At 33.1% G+C, this 27,589-nt stretch overlaps 3 protein-coding genes across 4 annotated transcripts; 2 read left to right on the top strand and 1 right to left on the bottom strand.

Annotated features, from left to right (window-relative positions):
* Positions 1-2,567: 2,567 nt before the first annotated feature.
* On the top strand, positions 2,568-3,430 carry LOC132629087 (uncharacterized). Its single transcript, XM_060344824.1, has 2 exons — positions 2,568-2,931; positions 3,351-3,430. Exons 1-2 carry the CDS (start codon positions 2,568-2,570, stop codon positions 3,428-3,430), a joined length of 444 nt encoding a protein of 147 aa, XP_060200807.1.
* Positions 3,431-11,516: 8,086 nt separating this feature from the next.
* On the top strand, positions 11,517-12,943 carry LOC132629086 (glycine-rich protein 5-like). Its single transcript, XM_060344823.1, has 2 exons — positions 11,517-11,547; positions 12,039-12,943. Exons 1-2 carry the CDS (start codon positions 11,517-11,519, stop codon positions 12,941-12,943), a joined length of 936 nt encoding a protein of 311 aa, XP_060200806.1.
* A 138-nt stretch (positions 12,944-13,081) lies between these two features.
* LOC132627791 (acyl-CoA-binding domain-containing protein 5-like) lies at positions 13,082-19,397 on the bottom strand. 2 transcript variants are annotated; one of them, XM_060343367.1, is made up of 5 exons: positions 17,806-19,393; positions 16,752-16,854; positions 16,574-16,665; positions 16,406-16,460; positions 13,082-13,328 (listed from the first exon to the last, which is right to left on the bottom strand). In XM_060343367.1, exons 1-5 carry the CDS (start codon positions 19,149-19,151, stop codon positions 13,317-13,319), a joined length of 1,608 nt encoding a protein of 535 aa, XP_060199350.1. In that variant the 5' UTR covers positions 19,152-19,393; the 3' UTR covers positions 13,082-13,316. The 2 variants fall into 2 exon arrangements, with proteins under 2 accessions (XP_060199350.1, XP_060199351.1); XM_060343368.1 differs by lacking the exons at positions 13,082-13,328; positions 16,406-16,460; positions 16,574-16,665 and having other exon boundaries at positions 16,768-16,907; positions 17,806-19,397.
* Between the last annotated feature and the right edge of the window lie 8,192 nt (positions 19,398-27,589).

Raw genomic sequence — 27,589 nt, 5'->3', positions numbered from 1 at the left:
TTAAATAATTTTTAAAACTATCTGAAAATCATTTTTGTACTAATCTTGGTAAACACATATGAGCTCGTTAAAGTATAAATATAAAGTAAAAGAAATGCCTACATATGAGTAAAAGATTTTTCAGAAATTCTCAAATTTCATAATACAAATATAAAGTAAAAGAAATGCTTACATGTAAAAATCTATAATAAGCAACAAATGAAAACGAAGAAAACAAACAGCAACAAGAAGCAAGAATATCTAGCGAATAAATGACTATTTTTAGGTTAATAGATAAGATCAATAGAAGAAAGCAACATGGAAAATAAAGTGCAGCGGATGGGGCTGTTTCTCGCTTAATTAGAGGTTTCGAGTTCGAGCTTGAGTATGAAAAAATCCTTGGTAGGGAGCGCTTTCCCCGATTGGGCCCTATGCGACACGAATCTGGATTAGGTGAGCTCCAATGCGGGTACCTGATACCGAATAGAAAACATGTAAATAAGACAGAATTGATAGCTTTTAAAAAGTAAACCGTAAGAATAAAAAAAAAATGACTTTAAAAAATAAGATCAGGACTTAGAAGTAATTAATTGAAAATTTTAACATTTTTTGGGAAAGTTTTATGAGGACTATAAAAGCCCTCATGTAGTCCCTTATATATAATAGTAATTTATGGTAAATTCGTGTCGTGCGTACTATTGTTTAAATATTTTCCTCAAAATTTAAGAGAAGAATGGCGCTTTCAGGAACATTTGATGAAAGTGTAACAATTTAGAACACTTGAGCGAGAATTTGATGAAGAGAAACATTAGACATAAAAGGATAATGCGCATAAAATGATTAATGGTCCAATTGAAAAAGAAAGAAGAAAAATAGTTGCGGCCTTCCATTGCTACTCCCTCCTGTTGATAATAAGTGTTCGTTTAGCCTTTTTTATTTTGATTCAAAATGAGTGTTCATTTACATAATCAAGAAGGAATTAATTATTTCTTCCAAATTTATTTCTATTTAGATAAATTGGTTTTTATGTAATCAAGAAACTATATTAATTAGTAGATAGTATTTAATCAAGAGTAGTTTAGTCAGATTTTTTTCTAGGAATTAGTGTTTTCTTAAGGAATGAGCAACTAACTAAGTGAACACAAGGAGTACTGGGCAACCAATTATCTTTTTTTGTTTTCATTCAATGCTCGTTACCACATCGGAGTTCTGATTAATTTGATTTCACACTGTTAAGGAGAACTGCTTTTCACTAGAATTGTTTTTTATTTTCAAAACTCGAACCCGAGACCTCCAATTAAAGATAGAGTATCATATCCCTCCCACCCACCGGTGAGAACAACCAATTCAACTCTTAATACTTTTATTGGTAAATGCTCAAGTTGGTGTTCTTTGCATATGAGCCTATGGATGAAAGTAGTTTTTGTTAGTTCTCGGAATATAATTACTTTGCGAGTGGGAATTTGAAGGAGATAGAAATTAATTTATTCGGAAAGTATGAAATTCTTACTCGAGTTGATTTCGATGGAAGCTTTGTATTATTATTAGTATTATTTTGGGTCCAAACTTGCATTATTTAAATCTCTGAGTGGATGAAACAAAAACTTTTATGTCCCACTGAAAAACTAGTAAAAGAGCTTTGAAAAAAATCTTTTTCTGATTGAAGAAGAATGAAAAAGAAGAAACAAAAATATAGCGTTTGGACATGAGATGGTTGAGATTTGTAAAAAGTACTTTGAAGTTGGGAAATGATATTTGGAAGTTGAAGTTGTTTCTGAACATGAAAAAATAGTTGAAGATTTATAAGTGATTTTTTTTTTTAAAATTGAAATTTTCTAAAACGTGTTTTTCAAACTTTAAATGTTACTTGTTTCTAAGTTTGAAGTTGAAATATATCCTAGCATTATTTCAAAATTTTGAGGCAAAATTTATGGTGCCAAGCCAATTGCCTTTTTCATTCTCATTTCAATTGTGATTGTCAAAGAAAGAAGAGAAGAAATTTTGGTGTTGGAGCCCACAAAGTAGAATGTGAAAAATTAAAGTTAATTTTTTGGAAGGAAAAATATCATAGATATTTAGAAGAGTTTCTAGAAAGTTATATTGTAATATCTTTAATATATATACTTAGGAAATGTCTAGAAATTCTAGACACTTAGATATTTATAGTTGAGGATAGAATTATCTAGATCTTTTTGTATCTAGAATAATATCATGGTAGTCTAGAATAGTGATAGGAGATAAGAGTAACTGGATTTTTCTTTTGAATGTATCTAGAATAATATCTAGAAGCATCCTAGACAAGTATAAATACGAGTGACATTAGGCATTTGTTATCAACCCATACAAAATTCAATTCAAATCAATTCAAGAGAGTCTTCTTCCATTACAAAGTTCTCCTTTCTAAAGTTTCCTCTTCTTTAGTTGAATCTTCCGATCTTAGTTAACAATCTTGGGCTAGCAAAAGGTCTCCCCGATTTACTTTTTCTTCTGCTATATTTCTCTACATGGTATCAGAGTCATAGCCACAAGTTGGCTTCTGGATTTTATTTCAAGATCGAGTTTGTGGTAGATTCAACTGGTTTCTTTAAATGGATTTGAGCGGTCGTATTAATGGACAGCGGATGGAGTTGTTGAATCAGTCCAATTACAAGGTATGGAAGACATGTATGCAGTCATACCTTGTGAGAGAGGATTTGTGGGATGTTGTAAATGGTAGTTACACAAGTCCTCCTATTGACGGACCGGAAAATAGCAGCGCATACAAGAAGTGGAAACAGATTAATGCGAAAGCGGAGTTCATCCTAAAAAGGTCCATTTCTCACAACTTATTTGATCATATTATTAGGTGCAAATCAGCTCATCAGATATGGAGGACCCTTGATCGACTGTTCAACAAGAAGGATGAAGCCCGACTACAGATATTGGAGAATGAATTGACGAACACCACTCAAGGTAATCTATCTATTGCTGAGTACTTTTTGAAGATTAAGAATTTATGTTCAGAGATCTCTTTATTAAACCCCGACGAGGCTATCTCTGAAGCACGAATGAGAAGAATTATCATTCGTGATTTGAAGCCAGAATATATTCCTTTTGTTACATCAATTCAAGGATGGGCTCAACTACCATCCTTGGAGGAGTTTGAGAATTTATTGTCATCACAGAAGCTACTAGCCAAACAGATGGCTAGTGTATGTTTTAAAGAATGGGAAGGAAATGCTTTTGTAGCCGACAAGAGGAACTTCAAAGGAAAAACATTCACAGATACGCCACATTCCCGATTTCAAAGTGTTTCCAGCTCGCCAAAAATGAGGGAGAGTCTACTAATAACTATAAAAAGACTCTAAAGTGTTACAGGTGTGGTAAAATAGGACACATAATAAGATATTGCCGAACAAAAGAGAGCAACATGGCTCAAGTTGAGAAAGCTGCTGAAGAAGAAGAGGACTAGAGAAGGTGCTTCGTAGCTGAGGCTCGAGTAGTAGATGCCCTGGCTTCCTTCATTTTTGAAAGAGACTGGGTCATGGATTCAAGAGATAATACGGTCCATCACGTGGAAAAGGAAGGCATTAGTGTCATCAACAAAAAGCAAGAAGATTCCAAAGACGTTCAGACTAGTGACGTGGTAGCTGCTATCGAGAAAATCAACAAAGCAGATCCTGAAATTGGTAATAAAAGTCTGGACGTGGAGGATGTTGAAGTAGATCCTGAGCATGAAGTTTCTAAAACTATATATGACAATGGTGACCATTCCGGAGAAAGCATTGAGGGAGTTGTAGTGGAAGTTGAAGTATCTGGCCAATCATCTGCCATATCAGAGTCAATCACTAGCTCAAATCAAATACTGGAAGCAGATAGAGAAGCTGACGGTCAAATAAATGAAGAGGTTGACCTTGAAGGCTCAATTTCATATGGAGAGACAGATAATATGGTTCTCGAATTCTCTGAAGCTGACAAACAGTTCATTGAGGAGCTGAAAAGGGAATCTGGTGGTGGATCCTACAGTAGTGTTGAGTCTTCGCAGGAAATTAATGGTCAGATCGTCACCGACTCAGGTGCTTCTCCAGATAACACAATTTTTAAAGAGCTAAGAGAAAGGGGGAGTCTGGAAACTCAAGAATGTGAAACTCAGCATGAAGATGATTCACGTGGTTCGCAAAGGCCAAAAAGAAATATTGTCAAGTCTGGCCGTAACAGAGATGAAAATTTTATCAAGACGTATTCATGTTTCTTTGGAGGCCCAATTATTAGCAGTAAATCATCATCATTTGAAGAAGGAAGAAGTGTTGAGAAAATATTGTTGAGATCTTCACCATGGTACGCTCAAAAGCTTCGTCTGAGTTCTTCCACGACAAGATCAGGATAGCTTCCAAAAAATTACTTAAGGGGGAGTGTGAAAAATTAAAGTTAATTTTTTGGAAGGAAAAATATCATAGATATTTAGAAGAGTTTCTAGAAAGTTATATTGTAATATCTTTGATATATATACTTAGGAAATGTCTAGAAATTCTAGACACTTAGATATTTATAGTTGAGGATAGAATTATGTAGATCTTTTTGTATCTAGAATAATATCACGATAGTCTAGAATAGTGATAGGAGATAAGAGTAACTGGATTTTTCTTTTGGATGTATCTAGAATAATATCTAGAAGCATCCCTAGACAAGTATAAATACGGGTGACATTAGGCATTTTTTATCAACCCATACAAAACTCAATTGTAACTCAATTCAAGCCAATTCAAGAGAGTCTTCTTCCATTACAAAATTCTCCTTTCCAAAGCTTCCTCTTCTTTAGTTGAATCTTCCAATCTCAGTTAACGATTTTGGGCTAACAGAAGGTCTCCTCGATTTACTTTTTCTTCTGCTATATTTCTCTACAAGAAGATCATATATCACTTCAAAGAGGAACGAGAAGATAGATAAGATATGTGATGATGCTTATTAACAAATCCCCAATTAATTAAGGAAATAGAGGCAAATATTGGCCTTTTTTGTTTCTGTTTTCACATTAAAATATCAGCTTGGATAAGAAGATTGGATGGTCCAAGTTGAGTTTTTTGTCTAGTGGACAGTGGATATACAAACAACTTAAATCGTCTGTGTAAGGCCATGACCAATTGCCTTTTAGACTTCTAATGCTGAACAACATAATTACCCATATTCCACTAATGAATTACCTTCATATTATAATTATCAGTATCTAGCAGGATTGATGCCCAAAGATATCTTTTCTTTTTCCCCCTCAAATCAATATCATTTCATACACCTTTAAATTTTTTTACCTTTCACTCGTATCATTCCATACACCATATCTTATCTTTAGCTTGTAGCATCCTCATTTAAAACATATTTAATTTTTAAAAAGTATTTAAAGTTTAGTTAGTTTTGGCAAACTTCAAACTGAACCTTGCTTCTTCTACTTCAAGTCGTCGTTTATAAAGTTGGATTTTGCGAAAGTCTTACTTCACACTCGAAAGGCAAAAGCTTGAAAAGTCAGACCTATGCGTGTGAAGTTGGCCTCTGTCAAAGCCTAAATTCAGACTTCAGCTCTGAAGTTGAACTTCATTAATTTTGTCAGAACCCCAACATTAGACCCGTAGGTCTGAATCTAAGAACTTAAGACGCGATGTTAACTTCAGATATGTTAGTGACTAAACTTTAAAACTTCATAATAAATTTCAGCTATTCTTTACATAAAGGTCCTATAAACAACTATTTGTGCACTTAGTCCCTTTCACTCTGATTTAAACTTCTTTTCAATACTTAATTTATCATGAGAGTACTAATGTACTATGTAAGGACTCGATCGCATGGGGATCAAATACGTATTAAACTCTAGCGCATCATACGATCTAAGTTACTCCAATTACGCACATTGTACTTTACACAAGCAATACATCTTATTATTACAATCTCACTAGCATATGAATTTGGTCGGAAATTCTAGGGAGTTTTTAAGGCATTACTTCTTGTTCTAATTAAATTGAATATCCTCTTCCCCTACCCCCCAAACCCATTATTTTCAAGTAGTATTTGCTTATTGTATATATACCCCTTTTTTTTCACATGATAAAACAATTATTTGTATTGTTTACACATATACTTGTTAACTGGTAAATTTTTCTGTCGAAGCAGTATCACTGTATCAGATTACACCTCTTGTGTGGCAAGAGAGTCTTGATTACACAACAAAATACTTACTTTGACCTATGTCTACTTGATTAGTGGGTATATTTACTAATAACCTACTTGGCCTATAATGGAAAGGCCACTAATAATCGAAATAATTTAGGTGCCGTAAAGCAGCATGATTTTCTAGCTAATTTCTGCAATTATTGGTTCATGGAATGTCTCGATCACCTTAGTATTAATTCGGCGCAAATTGGCTCTAAATTCCATGCTATTCTTAGTGATAGTGATATTATTGAAAGTGATTTGACAAGAAAACCACTTACTATTATAGTCTGTATCTTGTGGAAATTGACTGGACTTGGGCCTACAAGTCTACCACTAATAATTGTAGCGTTACCGAAAAAAGAGATATATTTCTTTTTAAATAAAATAAAATAGAGTATCTATTTAAGATTCTTTATTATAAAATATATAGATAATTTTTTTATTTACAAAACATGACGCATTTTCTTATATTTTTCGTTTTTTATTTATTTTCTAGAAAATAATTTTTTTAAAAAAAAATAATTTTTTTAAAAAAATATTTTAAACTTTGAATTTTTTTTATATTTTTTTTTAAAATTATTTTAAAAAAAAATTGCTCAAAGGCTTAAAAAGTTACCTCAAATGAAAGATGTATGAAATGCGCATGTGTGAGCGAAAATTTTAATATAATTTTCATACACAAAATTATGACGAAAACTTTAAGCCTTGAATATTGTATGAAAATTGTTACAATGTTGTTATAGTTGTATTAATTTTCCAGAAACCTAATATGAACTTTATATAAGAACAATGTGAATGAAATTCTAAGTCTTGAACGAGATATACACATTTCATACCATTCTCATACATAAATTTTTTAGCGTAATGTTTAAGCCTTGATCGAGATGTACACATTTCATACGTTTTTCATACATAAAATTTGAGCGAACTTTTTAAGCCTTGAGCAAGATATACACATTTCATACACAAAAATTTGAGCGATTATTTTAAGTCTTGAATGTTGTATCAAAGTTGTATACAATGTTGTTGTAGTTGTATTAATTTTACAGAAATCTAACATGAACTTTATACACGAAAATGTGAGCGGAATTTTAAGCCTTGATCGAGATACAAATTTCATACCATTTTCGCACTCACAATTTTGAGCGGATTTTTTAAGCCTTGAACAAGATATACACATTTTATACATTTTTCATACAATTTTTATACACCAAATTTTGAGTGAACTTTTTAAGCTTTGAGCGAGATATATACATTTCATACATAAATTTTTGAGCGAAAAATTATTTTTTTAAAAACATTTTTGATAAAAAAAGCATGATTTTTATAGGACTTATAATGTTATGTTTTGTAAATAGAAAACTATCGTCACGTTTCGTAAATATTTCTCCTTAATATGTATATATACGTACTTCACCCCTCTTTTTATTATAGTGATTTCAAGATGACTAATGGACCATTAATTAACTAAAATGATTGAATGGTGATTGACAAAACAACCAACGGGCATTTTGTCTAATTTTTATTAGAAAACTAATGTCAAATAATTATTGTAGATTCAGTTTTTGGCAATTTCTTCATGTGGTTTCGAGTGAAAATCATCATCTTGTAGGTTCGTCTTATAATAATTGTATCAACTTGGTCATTAGTGTTGCCGCTTTAATGAAGAATGCGGACATTATCTTTACTTTACTATAGTACAAAGGATATATACTTAAGTATACTATATATACTTGTAACTTATATATTATAACTTAAATTATTTATAGCTTAATTTTTTTTCTAAATTTATAAATTCGTATATATATATATATATATATATATATGTGTGTGTGTGTGTGTTTAAATATACTATATATACTTATAACTTAAGTTATTTATAGCTTAATTTTTTTCTAAATTTATAAATTCGTGTATATATATATATTAAGTTATATACTTAAGTTATACTACATATACCTAAAATATAGTAAGAATATACTTATATATATCAATATACTTAGGTTATATAACTTACATATATATATATATATATATATATATATGTTTAAGTTATATGTATACTATATATTATAAGTATATTCTTAGTATATTTTAGTTATTTTTCAAGTATATAACTTTTTAGTTTTTAATTTAAGTAGATGTATATTATAAGTATATTCTTAGTATATTTTAGGTATATTCCTAACTTAATATAAGTAAAAATATGAACACAAGTAAATAGAAGAAAGCTCAATGAGCCATATATTTTATTCATTCTTGGATAACATTTATTTGCAAGTTGTAGTTTTTTTTAACTTGCAAATAATACATGAGTGGCAAAGAAATAGTAGAATAATAAAATCACCAATTCTCAATCATTTGGTTAATTTCCCCCATATCATATTCGGCCATGGAGATGTGTTCAAAGTCTTTCATTTGGTCCGGTCCACTTGCTATCAAATCTTCAATCTTTTGCTCTTCGCTTCCTCCGCTTCTAAGTTTTGGTTGCGTCGCTCCGATCTAATCCAATCGCGAATGCACACTAGTACTTGCAAGCTAAAGCCGAATAATGAGTGTCTATGATCTCCAATTTGTTGTCTTCTTTGGCTAAATGCACTCTCCGAAGTCACGGTTGATACTTGAACCGTAAGGATATCTCGAGCCATTCTTGAGAGTATCGGATGACTTGCCTTGTATTTCTTCCACCATGCTCAGACGTCCAACTCATCTAGTTCCTTGATATCCACAGTTGACTGCATCAAATAAAAGTTATATTCATCAAAGTTTGCACTACAAAAAGAAGTTGGCTGTGAATGTAAAACTTTTAAATGCGATAAACCCGACAAGTCCTTTTTGCTACTTTGAGAAGTAGTAGGGCGTGGAGCAACGGGTGTAGCATGTTCTTCCAAATTAGAATAATGAGAAACAACTTTTCTAAACTCGTCATCAATAGCGGTTTCGGCTTCAGCTAAAGATGGTTGAACTCCCTCTTCAATTTCTAAAAATGTATAAATTTGACCAACCAATGCTCTAGTATAAGACACTTTTAAACAAGGATTTAAAAGAGAACCCAATATAAATAAAGTTGGGATGGGAAAAAAATACTTCTTAAATTTTGTTGTCATATAAAAAATAGCCGCTTGATAACCGGGTTTATATTTATACTCTTGTAAAACTCTAGCTATTTCCGCTAAGTAGGCTAAAATTTCGGTTACCGTGGGATAGAATTATTTAGAAAAAGCAAGAGTTGCATTATAAAAAATTTCTAAGAGTTTAACACATTCCTTAACATCTTCCCAATGCGTAAAATTTAACCAATCATCATTATTAATATTATATTTGTTGTGAACTTGTATGAGAATCCTATACCCATATGCTTGTTGTAGCATAATAATATAAGTGTAGTTCCACCTAATCTCAATTTCTACTTGAATTTTTCTAGGTCTAAGGTTATTTTCCACACAACAATTCTTAAAATCTCTAAGTCTTCCCCTATTAGCATTACAAAAAAGAAACGCAACCGCATCTCTAACTTTTTAATAGAATCGTCAAAACACACAAGATCATCTTTAACAATTAAGTTTAAAATGTGACAACTACATCTCACATGAAAAATATTTTTTAGCGGAGAGTTTAATTCTCTTTTTAAAAGACCAATCGCCTTTGTATTATTAGAAGCATTATCTAAAGCAATACAAAGTGTTTTTCTATAAATGTTAAAAAATCTAATAATAGTAGACATTGAATCCGCTAAAAATTTTTCATCATGGCGACCTTTTCCTTCATCATATAAAAAAGATATAATTCTTTTTTGCATAACCCAATTGTCATCAACCCAATGACATGTAATAGCAAAAAAATCTAACTTGTTAAGACTAAGACCCAAATCAGCGATAAGAGAAACATTACAATTTAAAGAATTAAATACATAGCGCAAATAAAATCTATATTTTTTATACAAATCTATAACATCCACTCTACAAGTACTTCTAGAAATACCCTCAAATAACGGATTATAACAACGTTGAATGTAGGTAACAAACTCCAAACCCGAAGGAAAGGAAAATGGTAAACAATCATAAGCTACCATTTTAGCTATTTCTACACGCTCTTTTTTCTTGTCATACTTAAAAATTTTACCGGTTCGTGGGTCTATCGTCATTTGAATACCACCCACATTTGAACCTGTTTGCTCTCCCCAAACATCCATATGTTTCTTTCTCATATGACCATTTAGTGTACCCGTTCCACCATTCTTACTAGTTTCTTGCCTAAAAGCAAATACTTGTCCACATAGGGTACATTTACCTGTTTGACTTTCCCTATCCTTAGTCATAAATTTTTAAATTTTAGCCGTTGGCTAACGAGTTCTAAGTTGTTTGTCTTGTTTATGTGATTGTGCAGGACATGCATCTCCTATGGAATTTTCGGGGGCTTGTGTTCCATCATCATCATCATCAATTTCATTAAAAGTGTCGGTATAATGTTGTTGCATTGCCTCATGACCTAAAAGTGGATTATGTCCACCAACATCAATACCTAAATTAGGTGTTTCTTCCACAAATGTTTCCTCATTAAGCCACCCCTAACAATACCACTACTACCGGCACCACGTCTAAATCTCTTCGCCATTATTAAATAGAATTAATTTAAATCACACTCAAATAAATCACAAGAAAATAAATTGCAACAAATTAAATTGCGTGAATTAAATTGCGAAAAATAAAGATGGAGTTGGAACGAAGGTACCAAATTGCCGGACTAATTTCCAACAAAGTGAAGGCGGCTAGAATTGCAAATCCACCAAAGCTACTTCGGATTGTTGCAAAATCACCAACAATATTATAATTGCAAAATTAATAATTGAAACTATAATAAGACTTTATAATATTTAATTGAGAGAAATTTAAAGTGGCTAATTGTTGCAAAGTAACTATAATTGAGAGATTGAGAGAAAGAGAAGAGTGAATTGGTGTGGATTAAAATGGAAATGGAGAGGGGTTTATATAGGAGTGGGGGATGGGTTAAAGTGTTAAAAAAAAGTTTGGGGGGTTGGGGGGGCCAAAATATGGGTTTGGGACCGTTTGGCAACGACCATTTTTGCAAATGGACCGTTGGCCAACGGTCCAACAGAGCAGGCCAACGGCTCTATTTAAAAAAAAATAAAAAAATTCCACCGGTTTAACCGGTTTCGGTTCCAAAAAAATTGAAACCGGACCGGTATATAATAAACAGTTAACCGGAACCTCAACTGGTTCCGGTTCCGGTTTTACCGGTCCGGTTACCGGTTTGAACCGGTTAACCCGAACCGGTTGACGGGTTTACCTACACATATCATTTTCATGTTGTAAACACTCTCTATTTCAACCTTAACAATGACAGCTGCCAAACAAAACCTCGACAGAGGTTTGAAAAGAACTAGTAGCAAAGTAGCAGTTGACGAGCCAAAGTCACCAGTTTGTTTCAAAAGAACTTAATGCTTTTGACTTCTAAATGTAACACTTTGATGTCTACTAAGCTGGTGTTACTGATAACGAGTGGGGACACCCCAAAAAAAAAAGTGATGTGTTTGTCCAATTGCAAGTACATATGAAAACGTTGACTTATGGGCTAGCCTGGCAGGTTCGACGAGTCTGACGTACTACTGTATTCAGTTAAGTACATCTACTATGTGTATGTAAATTGATCTTGTATATACAATGTAATTTTCTGCGAAGGAAATTCGAATGAACCCCCTTCGGCCCCTCTAGCTCTGCCCACTACCCACCACTCCTTTGTAATATTTGATATAATGTTCAATGAATATCTACTTTTTGTTTCAATGAATATCTACTTTTTGAAACTCTTTTTTTAACTTATATGTAAAAGCTTGAACTATAACTATTTGCCACTGACAGTGATTCATGATTCCCCAACTTTCTTCCACACAAAATTTGCAGTATTGAACTGCATCATGCAATTATCAATTATCATAAATCATGCAAATTGGCCTGACTACCTACACCCTCCATCATACTCAACAGGCACAGATTTCTCATATTCTCTGCATATTTATATCTTAGTGAAGAGAACAGCCACCAAGAAAAGCCAACAGCAGCTACTTTCTTTTCTACCCCAACACCTATTGCACATTTTTCCCTATGTTTTGCTAGTTCTCCAAAAGGCTATTTTGATATTGCTTTCAGATAATTCTTCTCAGGAGATCTTATTCATAATCAAAACTGTTGAGCAACGTAAGGGAAGCAATATGGGAGAGCACAAAGTGTTTGTATTGAGTCTCAGTTTCTTGGTTTTGCTGTGTTTTGGGCTTTACGGATGTGTAACAGTTGAAGCAATCGGGGAAACTAAGTTTTTTACTTCTCAGGCTAACGCTGCCAATGTAGTACTAACAACAGGTGGTTATGGTAAAGGCGGTGGAGGTGGTGGGGGAGGTATAGGATATGGTGGCAGTAACGGGGGAGGATGTGGTGGTGTAGGTGGCGGGATAGGAGGTGGCGGCGGTTTAGGCTATGGCTCTGGTGGTGGCGGTGGTGGTGGTGGTGGTGGTGGCGGTTTTGGTGGTGGAAATGGTAACTGTGGTGGGATGGTTGGGGGATCTGGCAGTGGCCAGGGTGGTCCATATGGTGGAGGAAGTGGTAATGGCGGTGGTTTTGGTGGAGGAAATGGTAATGGCGGTGGCTTTGGTGGAGGATTTGGTAATGGCGGTGGGTTTGGTGGAGGAAATGGTGGCGGATATCCAGGTTATGGAGGTGGTGGTGGGCAGTCAAAGTTTCCACAAGTGGCTGAAGGGAGGAAGAACTAATAAGGAATATACTAGTGTTCTATTTAGAGATATCTCATGTAAAATAAGGACAATGTTTACTACTAAAGTTAGTTTACCTTTTAAACTATTGTAAGCAGCAAAGTAGGTCCAGAACCCAAAAGGGTATTACAATAAGTAAGAACCAAAGAGATTATTATTGACTTCATATAATGGATAGCCACTGAAATAAAGAGATCATTGTTTATCTAAATATATATTGTCGTTTTTATTCAGTGGAAATAACTATTTACATGTGCAAGGTAGATGCATAATCTGATAAGGAAACATTAGGGAGAACCAAGTAGTGTTATGAACCGCAAAGACCTCAAATTCTTGAAGCAGAAATTGCAGCACACCTGCTGGTGAGTTTGTCTCATTCTTTATCCTGAAAGGAACACATGAAAATACAAGTTTTATCTGCTGCAGCTACCAATTTCATCAAACAGAACATTTTTTTTTTTGAAATGGTAACAAGCTTGTACTGATTCACAAAAGGGCTGTTAAGTATAATTACAGTTGGGATGAAGCATAGAAACTAATAAGCTAGAAAAAACTGTCTACTAGTCTATAGAGACTCTAAAACTTATAATAGAGACTCTGTGTCTTCTATGTACTCTTGTTTACACCAAAAATGAAAAAGCAAAATGCAACTAATTATATTGAGAGGCAATATATGAGGTACTAAAGAACTCTAAACCTATTCCATATCCGACCTCTAAAAAGAAAATTTGAAATGATTGGATATCTACCACTAATAAACAACCATAAAAGCAAAAAAGGAATTCGCTCACTTATAAGTATATTTAATTTAAAGTTGTAAAAAGAACTGTTGCAAATCTAGAGAAGGAGGCAAATTGATAGATAACATACTGCAGAAGAAAAAAAATTCTTTTTAAAAAATTCTTTTTCTTTTGATAAAGTATGCAAACAACAAAGTTCAGTCTACTCTCTAGTCACAGATCAGAAGTTAAAAGTGCATCAGAGGCTCCAGGGCATTTACTCCTAACTTTTTCTCGGCCATATTTTTTAGCCACCCTTAAATTTTTCAGAATGTTAGCATCTTAACCCATGTCCAATCATTAGCCATGGCGGTTATCACTTCTATTAACCACATCCTCCGGTTCATCACCTTCATATATAACTCGACCAATCAGGGAAAGCCCTATATCCCCACCACTTTTGGCTCAAGTTCTATCCCTACCCCTTGTATGGCCATTATCTTGCAAAGCATATACATCCGTTTCAGATGGAAACTGAATTTTTGCTGGATCAAAGTTATCATCCTTTAGACCTACATAGTTTTTGCAATAAACTTGTCTTTAGGATCATGGTGGATAGTAAATTGGTTTTCTAGAACCTGGTCTCTCTTTTTTCTTCTCCAAATCAAGAACCAGTCCTCCTTTACTCTGATTTCGATGGAGACTTAATCATGAAACACCAAAAATATTAAGGGCCCAGCACCTTTACTAGCCCTAAAGTTAGGTTTGACATTTGGAATGACTAACACAACTAATATCATTGTCAATAATCTGCACAAAATTGAAAAGTGGTATAAAAAATGAATATAACAAAAGTTTTCTTCCAGAGGAAACCAAAGAGATTTTGAGATCAGATACTCAAGCATATCCTACTTCCTAAACCAAGATACAAAAGCAAAAACAGGATCTCATGTTTACTCTGAGGAACTTGTATGATTAGGTTATCAATTATCAGCAATTCAACAGATATAAATGGATGGATTTGTGATGTGACAGCAAACAAGAATAATTATAACATTATTGGTTCCTACAATATTTCCCTTCTTTGAATGCTATGTACTGCTTTCCATTTCGCATTTATTGGTTGTGGTTACCGCTATCATTTCCGCATCCCCTTTTTTTCTAACTGCTTTGGACTGCTTTACTCGAGGCGAGGATCTTTCGGAAACAACCTCTCTATCTCTGCGAGGTAAGGGTAAGGTCTGCGTACACTTTATCCTCCCCAGACCCCACTTGTGGGATTTCACTGGGTATGTTGTTGGTTCCTACATTTACCGAGAATTTAACAGATGAAGCCATTATAGATTAAAAGGACCCAATTTACTATAAGGCGTAGCGCCAGTCTACTGTATATTGGCTTAAGTACTGGATATAAATGGACGAAGTGATATGAATTGTGAGATCAGGCATAGTGTTGTGTTCCGAAAGCCAACCACACTGATGTGATTTATAGCGATGAGTTTAAGACACGAAAGCCTCAGCCCTCAAGTAGCGAGAATGTTAAGCTATGTTACTCGGACTCTTCAAAAATGGACACGGGTGCGTGTTGGATCCTCCAAAAGTAGTGCATTTTTGAAGGATCCGACACGGGTGCGGCATCATTTTTGGAGAGTCCGAGCAACATAGAATTGTTAAGAAATGATATAGCAATTAAAGCCCCAGACATTAAATAAACTATGCCTAAAAGCTATGTTGCTCGGACTCGGTGTCGAGTGTCGGATACGGGTACGGATCTAGAGGTCGGATTCGGCATAATCAAAATTTTAAGATTCGGGGGTACGGATCCAGGTGCAGATACGGGTGCGGGGATTCAGCTAAAATAATTCAAAATTATAAGAAAAATAACTAAATCTATGCCTAGAAATAAAAAACAAAAATATTTTTTTATAGTTATGTTTCATTTATAATTAAATATTAATTTTTAATTAACTTGAAACTCTTCTAGATACAATAAGTGTCCACTCTTCAAGAGCTCTCTGTTTCTTTCAATTTGGCCTCAAATTTTTTCTCAGATTGGTCCATGGATTTGGTCAAAGTATCCAATGTCGTTTGACCAGATCCGACACGAATCCGGTGTCGGTGTCGGTGTCGTATCGTGTCGGACACAGGTGTGGCAGCAAAAGTGAAGGGTCCGAGCAACATAGCCTAAAAGTTCCTCATAAACAAAAGGACAAATCTCAAAATATTGGACTAGGATTCTCCTAAAAGGATGTCCGAGTGAAGACTGAATGTTGATGTCTTGCAATAAAAAAACAAAACCTAACAAGGCAATTCAACTTTTAAGAACTGAAAGAATATTGTAGCAAGGACAAGAAGATAACTCACAGAATCTGGCACTTAGCAGAAAATATTTATAGTACCCAGATTAGTTTGTTGTCATCCTAGAAGTGAACAATTGCATAATTGAACTTGCAATTATCCAAGAAAAGTTCGGTATGTAGAGTGATTTTTTCTTTTTCTTTTTTATTTTTTGGCAACGAGAAAATAACAATAAAAGATCCCATATGACATTTAATAATTTCACTAGTTTTGAAGTTTAAATATTCAATCTAGAGAACGTTTGAGGGCCAATTTTCAACAGCATGAAACAAAGATCCTTTGGATTCCCAAACAAGTAACAACACAACTAAATAGCTTCAGTAGTTCATCACTTTAACAAATTCTGCAGCACTATTGAAATGAGTTAGAAAAGATTCTGAATCACCTTTTCACCTCCAGGAAAATCATCTCCCTCTGCAGCACGGTTCACTTCCTGTGTCCTGTAGATACATGCAAAAGCTAGTGAGAAAGGCAAGATGAGCAAATATAATCAAAAGTCAAACGATGAACAGAACTTTTGGAGGACATAATGAGTAAAGTGAAATAGAAGTACCTTTCATCTTTGCTTATATCATTAAAAGAATCTGGGATGGAATCTGAATCTCCAGGCATTTTAGTTTTTGAAGACCCTACTTCACAATCATCCTGCAAGGTAAACCATTAGAAGTGACGTTTCAAGAAAATCAACGAGTAATATATCCAAAAAAAAAGTTTAGGGAAATATTTACAACCTCACTATGATGCGTCCATCGGGGAACATTGTCTGAAAGAAGCTTAATATACTGCTCCATAGCCACCTCCGGATTCATGCTTCCCATTTTTTGCCACGCATTCCTTGCACAATGGAATTATTGTCCTCCATCACTTACAGATAGCAGCTTTCATTCCTGTTGTATAACTAGCAATCAAACTACACCCGAAAGTAGTTTGAAGGTCTCTCCTTTACTGCTTATTGTATTTGTTACTCTAGGTATCTTATTCTAACACAATTTCTTATGACATAGAGGTACTTATTATCATGCTCAGGTTTCCTGCCTCCGTCCTCTGAATTTCACTATGGCTACAGAAATCTGTTCTAGTTTCTGGTCAAACTATCCTCTGGTAACCAGGACACAGGAGATTCAATGAAAAAAAAAAGTAAAGAATAAATGCTACTCCTGTTGTTTCAATTTGTTTGTCTTACTTTCCTTTTTAGTTTATTTCAAAAAGAATGCCTCTTTCCTAATTTGGCAAGTCTTTAATTTCAACATCCGCATGGCATGTTTAAGACCACAAAATTAAAGGACATTTTGGTACGTTATATTTATCTTTAGTTTAAATACACAAGATTCAAAAATCTTCTTTATTTTCTTAAACTCCATGCCAAGTCAAACTAAGACAAACAAATTGAAGGGGAAAACTACTATAGGCCAGAGCATCCAACGATTTCAAGGAATCCAATTGTGAATGATTGGACTCGAAGTCAATAAAACTATAAGTGAGATGGTGATTTATCTTCCCCATTTTCAGCAGCATTCCTTATGTTTTCAAAAGTATATAGAAATGGTAGGCAATGGGAGTGAGTGAACTACCCGATAACATATTGATCTTTTCTTCTCCTACAAAAGGTTCTGCTCATTCAATAATCATCAAAGTCAAGTTCACTTGATCAATGCAAGCATTCTCTATACAATTATTAATCTTTGATTTCAAGCAAATCAACACACATTTGATAAAATTATGCAATTGAATTAGAGTTCCAACAATTTGCTAAAGCTCATATTTTTCGGAGCAAAAGATCAATACCATTTGGCGCGAGCATAGACTTTCAATGCCATTGGTTGAGGTTCATGACAAGGCCCTTCCATAGCAATTTTCTGGAGTCCATACAACTGCATCATCGATTCACTCCCCAAATTCTCCTTCCCATTTCCCTCATCCACAAAGTTTACAGCTTTAACAAATTCCTCCTCCAATTCACTTCTCTCAATTCCTTCCCAATCATCATCACTATCTTCATACATCACCTTTGTATCTGTCTCTTTACTCAACCCTTCTCCTATCTCTACCACCTTATTTTCACCTAACTCAACTTCATCAACAACCAAATCATTCGTGATATCTTCCTCCTTAACAAAAAGCAACTCATCAATCTTCTTAACTTCATCCATTTCCTCCAACAACCCAATTTTGCAAGACATATCTGTATCCTCATGACCATCACATTGCTCGATCTCTTTGATGTTTTCAGGAGTCTTTACTCCCTTAAAGTCATCACCTTTCTCTAAAATACCCTCAATTTTTTTCTCAATCTTAACTTCAATATCCTTTTCCTCCAGCAACCCAATTTTTCCACACAAAGAGGCATCATCGTGACCATCACTCACCTCCCTTTCACCACCACAATGCTCAATGACTCCAAGGTTTTCAGGAACCTTTTCCCCCTTAAAGTCATCACCTTTCTTTAAAATACCCTCAATATTTTTCTCATTTTTAACTTCATCCTTTTCCTCCAGCAACCCAATCTTTCCACACAAAAAAGCATCACCATGACCATCACTCACCTCCCTTTCACCACCACAATGCTCAATCAATCCAAGATTCTTAGGAATCTTTTCTCCCTTAAAGTCATCACCCATCTCTAAAATATCCTCAATTTTTTTCTCAATCTTCTTAACTTCATCATTTTCCTCCAGCAACCCAATTTTGCTAGACATGTCGCCATCATCATGACCATCACTCACCTCCCTTTCACCACCACAATGCTCAATCAAATCAAGATTTTCAAGAATCTTTTCTCCCTTAAAGTCATCATCTTTCCGTAAAATACCCTCAATTTTCTTCTCAACAAACACCTCTTCCCCTGAAGCATTTTTAGACTGATCAACTACTCCTCCAACTTTATTTGGTTGCTGTGTTTCAATACAATCAACATTTCCAACAACTTCTTGTTCAACAAATTTGACTCTCTTCTTACTTTTTCTACTCTTAACAACCAACCCTTTTGTAATCTTGGTTTCCTCCACAACATATTTCTCTTTATGATCAATCTTTCCATCCTTTAACACTGCAGCAGAAACAAATTTCACAATTATGCAAGAAAATATAAGAGCTACCATAGCAGTAACAAAGAATTCTTGAAAAAGATTCATTTTTTTCTTTAACTTTCCCAAATGATCAAAGATTGCTGAGATAATACTAATAATAATAATAATAAGATGAAGAAGAGTTCAACTTTCAAATGAATTTGCAAAGGATAAGAATGTTAGAAAAATGTGGGAAAGCATTAATGTTGTGGAATTTTTAAGCAATTTCCATGCTATAATATGGGGCACGTTTAACAATCAGAAAGGGATATGTGTTCCTTAGAGTAAAGTATATTCGGATTTTTTTATTTTTTTGTTCCTATAGTTGAAATTAATTACATTAGGAGTATTACTTTTTTGTTTCTTATCAATTGTTCCTCTATAGTTTTTTAGTGGGTCCCAAAACATGAGCATCTTTATTTGGGTGATTGATATGTTGAGACGGAAAAAGTGTAAATATGGCCCATCATAACACGTTTTTTCATGTGTTTTCGTCTATCTTATCGTCTTCTCCTATTTATGACGTGTCCTATTCAAATCCAAATTTTAGATTTATGTGAGTTTGCTAAAGAAAGTATTTCTCATATTTTGTTGGTAATGGAAAATATATTTTGAGAAATATTTATTACAAAAAAAAAAAATCAACTTTTTTTATGTCGGGGATGGAGGAAGAGGTCTGTTAAAAAACTAATGGTGTTTAGGGTTATGACTAAAAGTGTCACTTCATCAAAGAAGTAGAACTATTAGTATTCCGTGTGAAAGAATATTTACTATTTTGAGTCTTAAGACAAAGATAATGTATGATTTTTGGACTTTTCTCGAAAATCTTTCTATATGTCAGGTTCAATTTTCAATAGAGGCAGAATACTACTTTTAAATGATTTTTTTATCTCTACAAGTCTTGGTGGATAGAGTTATCAAGCACCTATGTTGTTGGAAGATAGCCGATACCTCGTGAAATTAATCGAAATGTGCTTAAGCCGGATTGGACACTACGATTATGAAAAAAATATATATATTATTTGTTAACTTTACCTTTATAAGTCAAACAAATTTTTCTTCGCGATGGGATAATACTTTACCAAAGTTCGAATTTTCTGTTTCGTGACAGTTTTGCTTGTCAAGGCCAAGTTCATTTTTCTTTTTTTTTTTCTTTTTTTGAAAAAGGGTTTAAGCTGCTCTATGTGTGGGCTGTGGTAAAAAATGTTGCTCATCAGAAATGCTTTCTGATAAATAATTTACTCTGAGATTTTTTATAAAAAATCAATTTTAATTATTTTGTTAAATGTTATGGCAACTTATAATAATAGGAGAACGTTGAAGAAAGGCATATGTTAACAATAATGTTTGTATGTGAGCTGAAATAAGTGATACGGAGCAAAAATTTAGAATTTACACTGACAGTTTATATAACTTAAACGCTTGTTTAAATTTTCTGGTTTCTATCAACTAGTTTTTCCTTTTAATAATTGAACTTAATATTGGGGCGCAGCCAGGCGCGCAAGAGGATATATATTTACAGTACTTTTAATATATTTACTTTTAAATATTTTGAAATCATTTAATTAAAATTCAGTCTCCGCCAGAGGAGATATTATTTGCTAATTAAATACATCATATTTGACAATTTAACTTTTCTTTCCTTTTTCTGACATATTTTTTTAAGTGTTTCTTTCCTTTTAACCATGCTTGCTGCCAAATAGGGGCTAAGGGGGATATATGCTTGAAGTACGATTAGTTTTGGGTATTAGAACAAGTAATGAATTAAGAGGATAAAAGAGGTCCTCGAACAAGTTATTCCATCATATCTTATTCTAAGTATTGTTAATAAAGTTAATTTTAACAAGAAAAGCAAAGTACAATGTTCCTGCCAAACAATTGTTTCATACATAATGTTACTATACTTCATTGACCTAATTTGTCATGTCTTGATTTTATTCTTTTCTTGCTTTTGTTGCCTTGTAGAATTGGAAACAAGTAGGGGTGATCGGGTTGGTTCGGATTTTTTAAAGACTAAACCAAATCAATTGCATCGGGTTTTTGAATCTATAAACTAAACCAAACCAACAAAAATCGGGTTTTTCAACCTGGGATTTTATCCTTTTTTTCGGGGTGCTCGGGTTTTTTGAGTTTTTTCCGGTAAAGTCTTCATACAAAACGTATAACTTGTACTTCAAATATTTCTTTAGTCCTATTAAGATACGACTATCTAATTAAGATATTTATTAAGAAAATAACACAAAACGTGAGATGAGAGATGACATTGTACTAAAATATTCAATGAAAAAAATTAATAAAATTGCATAAAATAAAATGATCATAATCTAAAAGTATTAAGTCATGCTACAATAAATACGGCTAATTATAAGACATGTAGAAAATGATCATAATCTAAAAGTAGTAAATCATGCTAAAATAAGTACGGCTAATAAGTATTAATTACATGGCTAGATATTAAAGAAAAAAAAAAAGTTATTTATTTACACTTTCTAAACTAATATAAAACTAAAGACTAGATATTAAGATTATTATCATTCCCAGTGTTAGATATGAATTACTTTTGTTAGCATTAGTATTGATTTGATTTTTGTTGAGTTTTATTTGAGTTACTAATATCATTGGGCTATAAAATTTATTGGACCATTCAAAATTCTAATTCCAAGCTTGAAATAATATGTTAAAAGACAAAAGTCTATGAAAAAGTTAAAGAAAAATTTATAAATTACATTATAAATAAATATTTTTATGTATAAAATATGTTTGAAATTTTATAAATGTAATATCGGGTTAGTTTGATTCGGTTTGACTTTTTTTAGTTAAAACCAAACCAAACCAATAGTGTTTGGGTTTTTCTTTTTAAAACCAAACCAAGTTAAACCCAACCACCAGTCAGGTTTTTTTCTCGATTTGGTTCGAATTATCGATTTGATGCGATTTGTCGGTTTCCTTTGTACACCCTAGACACAACTATAATAAGACACTAAAATAGACATTGTATGTACACTTTTAACATCTCAAGTTATGAATAATGATTAGATAAGATATCTATAAACTACAAGAAGAAGTAAACTGAAGTATATGACAAGTTCAATCACTATTTTATCCATTTTCTTGTAAATAATCACAAACTTTATGAAGTATTACTTGTTTCACTAATTAATTGTCCATTTATTATATTAAGTTTTATTACTCCATACTTGAAGGCACTATATGTTTGTTTTTTTAAAAGATGGCGCAGCAAAAAACTTTGATAACATAAAATTTGCAGGATAATTTCAAATCCTAAAATATTTCAACTAGACTAATCTATCTAATAAAAATTTAAAATTTAAAAGTAGATTCATCCTAATCCTAACCAACTTATTATTCTAAAAATAAAATTACTGCAGTATTTGGAAACAATTTTCAACACTCCTCCTAAAAACAGTATCACACTTATATTAAGGGAGTACATTTTAATTAATTGAATGTTAAATATGATGGGTCATATATCACGAGGATCAAAATCAAAATTTACTCATAACTAAAGGGTCCAAATACTATTATCCCATTAGAAATTTGACGAGTCGTTACAGTATTAGTTTGAAGACTCATAGTTAATTTTTTGAAGGGGAATATTTGTGGTAATATCTTCGATAGTAAGACAATTACTGTTCTTGATTTCTTAAATGATATGAATAAGTAAGCAAGGGCTCAAGTTGATCGTGATATGTAACTGAGTTTACTCAACTCGCCAAACACTCACTATTTGCTCATTCATACTTTATATTTTCTAGTTTTCACCTAATTATAGATTCTTTTAACTCAGTAACTTTAACTTAGTCCATATCTTATTCGAGTTTTAAAACAACCGGTTTAGATATCTCAATTTTATTAATAGCCCTCGACAAAGAGCACAATATATTCCTTAATGAAGAGTTTGAACAGGGTTTAAAACCTTTAACACAAAGCAAAATGACACAATTAAATTATAATAGCTTCCTTAATTTTTTGCTTTGGCATATTGACTTTTGCTAGCACTACCAACTTTGTACAACAAGCAACATAAGTTAATCAAGGCCGCATATGTTACTTGGTCAAAAATCCAGATGTTCATTCGCCTTATTCTGGAACTTTACCCGGACATGGGGTCCAATTACTAAAAGTATTTAAGTTATATATACTGTAATGTTGTTTTATACCATTAGTACGTTTGACCTATTATAGCGTGTTACCTAGAATTTATTTTGAACGGAGTATCATTCAAGCTATTGAATAAAATTTATTGTGCATATCGTCAATGCGCAAAACTTAAACCCTTCCTAAGTACGGTCTTCTTTGATCTTGTTTTTTCTCCTAAGTATTGTTTTCTTAGATCTTGAACGAAGTACATTATTTAATCAGGGAATAAGTGATGATCCGAGGATTGGACTATGTAATGTACTTTATCTGCTGAGTTACGGGCGGACATTTTATCAGAGATTTCTAATCTACCCTGGTGTGATTCCTGTTGAAGCAACCAACAATTGATCTCACTTACACTATTTATAATAGCTTTAATTTTCTATTCCTCCTAAACGAGCAAAGCCAGAATCTGTCTCCACTTCAAAGAAAGAAATAGATCATGGGTCTCTTCATCTAATTGCATCTTGGGCAAGTTTATATTCATCCAGTAGTTTAATTAGATCAATGGAAAAAATATATGCCAAAACAAAAGTTAATGCTTCAGAGTTCCTAAATAATTTGATATGTCTAAAAATTAAAAGGAAAAAGAAAAGCACATTCTAATGCCGATATGTACTGATGACTAATTTAACTTTAACGTGTCTTTTTCTTTAGAAATAAAAAGATGGCCTAGCTTAGTAACTGGAGCTTCCAATCATTTCATTTGGATTTGCTCATCCACCTCACAATCTCACATTAGCCCATTTGGCAAAGGAGGTCTTCCAAAGCAACTGCATAAACCTTTTAGGTTAATTAGGAGTAGGACCTTAATTCTTTTCTATTTTCTTTTCTTTTTCCTTTCCCTTTTTCTTTATTCCTAGTTATTGTCAAATCAAAAAAGCAAACATTATGATGTTCCCTTTAACATAATAGCAAAAACAATTATGCCTAAGTAACTTACAACTTCTCACTCCAAAGATTTTGCATATTTTATTTTAAAATGACAATTACTTTCTCACAATTCACTAAGTCATTACATTGATATTAACATACTTTTTTTTACTTGCAAGTCCAAATATATCCCCCAGCATATGTAAATCGATTATCTCGAGGACGGTATACCCAATTATTAGTGAGCAAAAATCTAAGAAAAGAAAAAAATGTCAATCATGATATCGACCACGCCTAAGTGTGAGATACTTAGGTTGTTTAGAATATAATTAAGAAAATAAAAGTGTATGTGCTCTGTCTAACAGTTTAAGCTTTTAGTTGAGCTGGTCGCACACTTCAACACTCATGTCGCCTAATACCTAGCATATTGCTTCTGAACCAACCAAAGCCAGCTTCAAGGAGTTAACATGTCACACCTTTTTATTTTTGCTGAATCTGCAGAATCAAATTATATTCACAAGATAATAAATTATAGATCAGCTATACCCTATACGTCCTCCTCTGGAGACACAAGGCCGACTTTAGGGGGAAGCCATTAAAGCAATTGCTTTAGGTCCCCCCAAATTGAAGGCCCCAAAATTTTATTTTATAGGAGTATATTATAAAACTACGAATAAAAGACACTAGATTTTATATTTTTTTTTTCTTGAAATGTGATAGGATATTGAAATAAATAGTTCAAATTTTATACTTTTTTGGTCCCATTTAGGTAACATTCTTTTCTTATTAGTCAGTTTAAAAAAGAATGACATTTTTCATATTTAATAAGAATTCAATTTTAAACTTTTTGTTTTAACCTTAATGAGATAATTTATAGTCACAAAATATCTAGTAACTTGTTTCAGACTACAATTTTTAAGAATTTTTCTTTTCTCTTAATTCCGCGCCCAGTCAAACATCTTCACATGCATTAGAGAGTAATAAATGTTATGCAATATATAAAAATGAACAATTTGATGACGACTTTGATAATTTAAAAAAAATAAAATCTCTTGTAGAGTTGAGTATTTCTTATAAATAGTGGATTAAACCTTTTTTTTTTTTACTTCAAAATAGATTGAATTATTCTAAATGTATGAAATTGTTTTGACATCTACTTAGTGGTACAAAATTGAGATTATTAGATTATGAAAATTTATAAATATATTATGGTAACCGCCAATAAATGTTTCTCATACAAATATTTATTTAAATTTGAATGGATAGAGTTACTAAATATCTCTAATGGTGGAAGGTAGCATGTAACGGAGTGAATATTAATCTAGATAGTTACAAGATGATCCATAAAACTATATAAAATTTTATTAAATAAATTTAAGGCCTCTTATAAAGATTTAGCTTTAGGCCACGGATATGGTTGAGCCGCCCCGTAAAATCGTCAAAGCAATGAGTTATGTTACATGATAAGCCCTTTTAATTGGTCAAGGGACAGTGGGAAAATGTTCATTTAAGTCAAAATTTCATCTATATACATTTAAATATTAATGTGTAAAATTGTTAGCGATGAAATTATATTACTACAAGAAGTCTAGAACTCATGATGTACACAGTCACAAGACGTAAACTGCTGATGGGGAGACACAAAATAAGAGCATTACACTTTTAAGCAAATAATCCACTAGTCTAACACTCAATCTGTAGTCAACGAGCTTATCCTATTGAATCCTCGTGTGTTTTTCATAAATGACATTATGACAATAGTACTCAAGCATGTGATTTCTTCCTTTTATATGCAATGCAAGTTATGTGATTAAATTTCTTCTGAATAAATAGAACAGAAACGCAGTTGAAAAAAAAAAGAATTAAAACAACTAAAGGAAACAACTGACATTGTTTTAGTAGAGAAAAATACTTTTATTGTAATTTTTGTCTGGGAGATTTGATGCAAATAATCAGCTTTGTAGTACAAAATGAATTTGAGGTGTATGTCACAAAGTTTAGTATTATTGCGGTATAATATCTTTATATTATTTGATATTTTTTGGTAGCATATTTGTAGGGAGATAATTACCATATATTAGTTAGTTTCCTTGTTTCACTAATTACCATATATTAGTTAGTTTCCTTGTTTCACTAGGATCTTAGTTTCCTTGTTTCACTAGGGTTCAAGATTGTATCCTATATATATATATATATATATTCTCTCTTGGTGAATGAATGGAACAAGTCAAGATTGTATAGTTTCTACATGGTATCAGAGCCACACGTTTTTTTTCTCTTCATCGTAAATTTCCATGGCCGGTGACGCCGTACCTCCTCCACCACCACCCAAAATTGAGTCTAATTCTCCCTATTTTCTCTGTCCTCAAGACCGACCTGGGGACTATATCACGCCTACTCGTTTCAAGGGCGCATCAAATAACGCTGCCGTCGGTCAACACTTTACTTCCGAACAATGGAAGGCTATTACGGGATTTTTTGGTAATGCTATAATTCCCGAAAATCGCTTGAATGGTAAGTTTGATGTTTTTTCTTGGATTATTGACACTGGTGCTACTCATCATGTTACCGGTGAGAAATCTTGGTTGTTTGATGTCCATACTGTTGATTGTCCTATTGGTTTGCCTAATGGTGAAAAGGTGCTTGCTTCTTTGGAAGGTTCTGTTCGACTGTCAGATAAAATCACCTTACATCATGTCCTTTATGTGCCTTATTTACGTTGCAACTTACTCTCCGTCCCCCAACTTACTGATAATTTACATACTATTGTCTCTTTTAATTCTTATATGTGTGTTATTCATGACCCACTGAAGGAGCTGATTGGAACGGGAGTTAGGAGGGACGGACTATACTATTTTAGCAAACCGGACGTGGTGTAACATGTGTCTACTGTCGTGGCAACGTCCGCATTAGAATTGTGGCATCGACGATTGGGGCATCCTTCCGAGAGAGTAGTTCAGTTGCTTCCTCATGTCAGTAGTGATAAGAGTAGTTTAGCAAAGGATTGTGAAGTGTGTTTACGTGCTAAGCATCCTAGAGACAAATTTCCTTTAAGTAATAATAATGCATCTAGAATATTTGAGAAAATACATTGTGATTTGTGGGGCCCATATCGCCATGTTTCGTCGTGTGGAGCTCGTTATTTTTTAACAATTGTTGATGATTTTTCCCGAGCTGTTTGGATTTAATCGTTGGTTGATAAAACAGAAGTGTTTCCGATGTTTATGGCTTTTGTTGCTATGGTTGATCGACAATTTAATCAAACAATTAAAGTTGTACAAAGTGATAATGGTACAGAATTTAATTGTTTGATCGATTATTTTTCCGCCATTGGTATTTTGTTTCAAGCCTCTTGTGTGGGTACTCCGCAACAGAATGTGAGGGTAGAGAAGAAGCATAAACATGTGTTGAATGTTGCGAGGGCTCTCAGATTTCAGGCCAATTTGCCTATTTTTTTCTGGGGTGAATGT

Source organism: Lycium barbarum, chromosome 2 (genome assembly GCF_019175385.1).
Source record: "Lycium barbarum isolate Lr01 chromosome 2, ASM1917538v2, whole genome shotgun sequence".
In the NCBI taxonomy this organism is placed as follows: Eukaryota; Viridiplantae; Streptophyta; class Magnoliopsida; order Solanales; family Solanaceae; genus Lycium; species Lycium barbarum.
The sequence above is the reverse complement of the archived record's forward strand: the minus strand, read 5'-3'. Positions and strand labels throughout refer to the sequence as shown.

Excerpts from the sequence above, each read along its gene's own strand:
- LOC132629087 (XM_060344824.1), top strand. The coding sequence starts at position 2,568 with ATGGATTTGAGCGGTCGTATTAATGGACAGCGGATGGAGTTGTTGAAT. Across the intron at positions 2,932-3,350 it reads ATTGACGAACACCACTCAAG|GACACATAATAAGATATTGC; the intron begins GTAATCTATCTA and ends GTGGTAAAATAG.
- LOC132629086 (XM_060344823.1), top strand. The coding sequence starts at position 11,517 with ATGACAGCTGCCAAACAAAACCTCGACAGAG. Across the intron at positions 11,548-12,038 it reads CAAACAAAACCTCGACAGAG|TGATTCATGATTCCCCAACT; the intron begins GTTTGAAAAGAA and ends TGCCACTGACAG.
- LOC132627791 (XM_060343367.1), bottom strand. The coding sequence starts at position 19,151 with ATGAATCTTTTTCAAGAATTCTTTGTTACTGCTATGGTAGCTCTTATA. Across the intron at positions 16,666-16,751 it reads GATGGACGCATCATAGTGAG|GATGATTGTGAAGTAGGGTC; the intron begins GTTGTAAATATT and ends TTTACCTTGCAG. Across the intron at positions 16,461-16,573 it reads GATATAAGCAAAGATGAAAG|GACACAGGAAGTGAACCGTG; the intron begins GTACTTCTATTT and ends ATGTATCTACAG.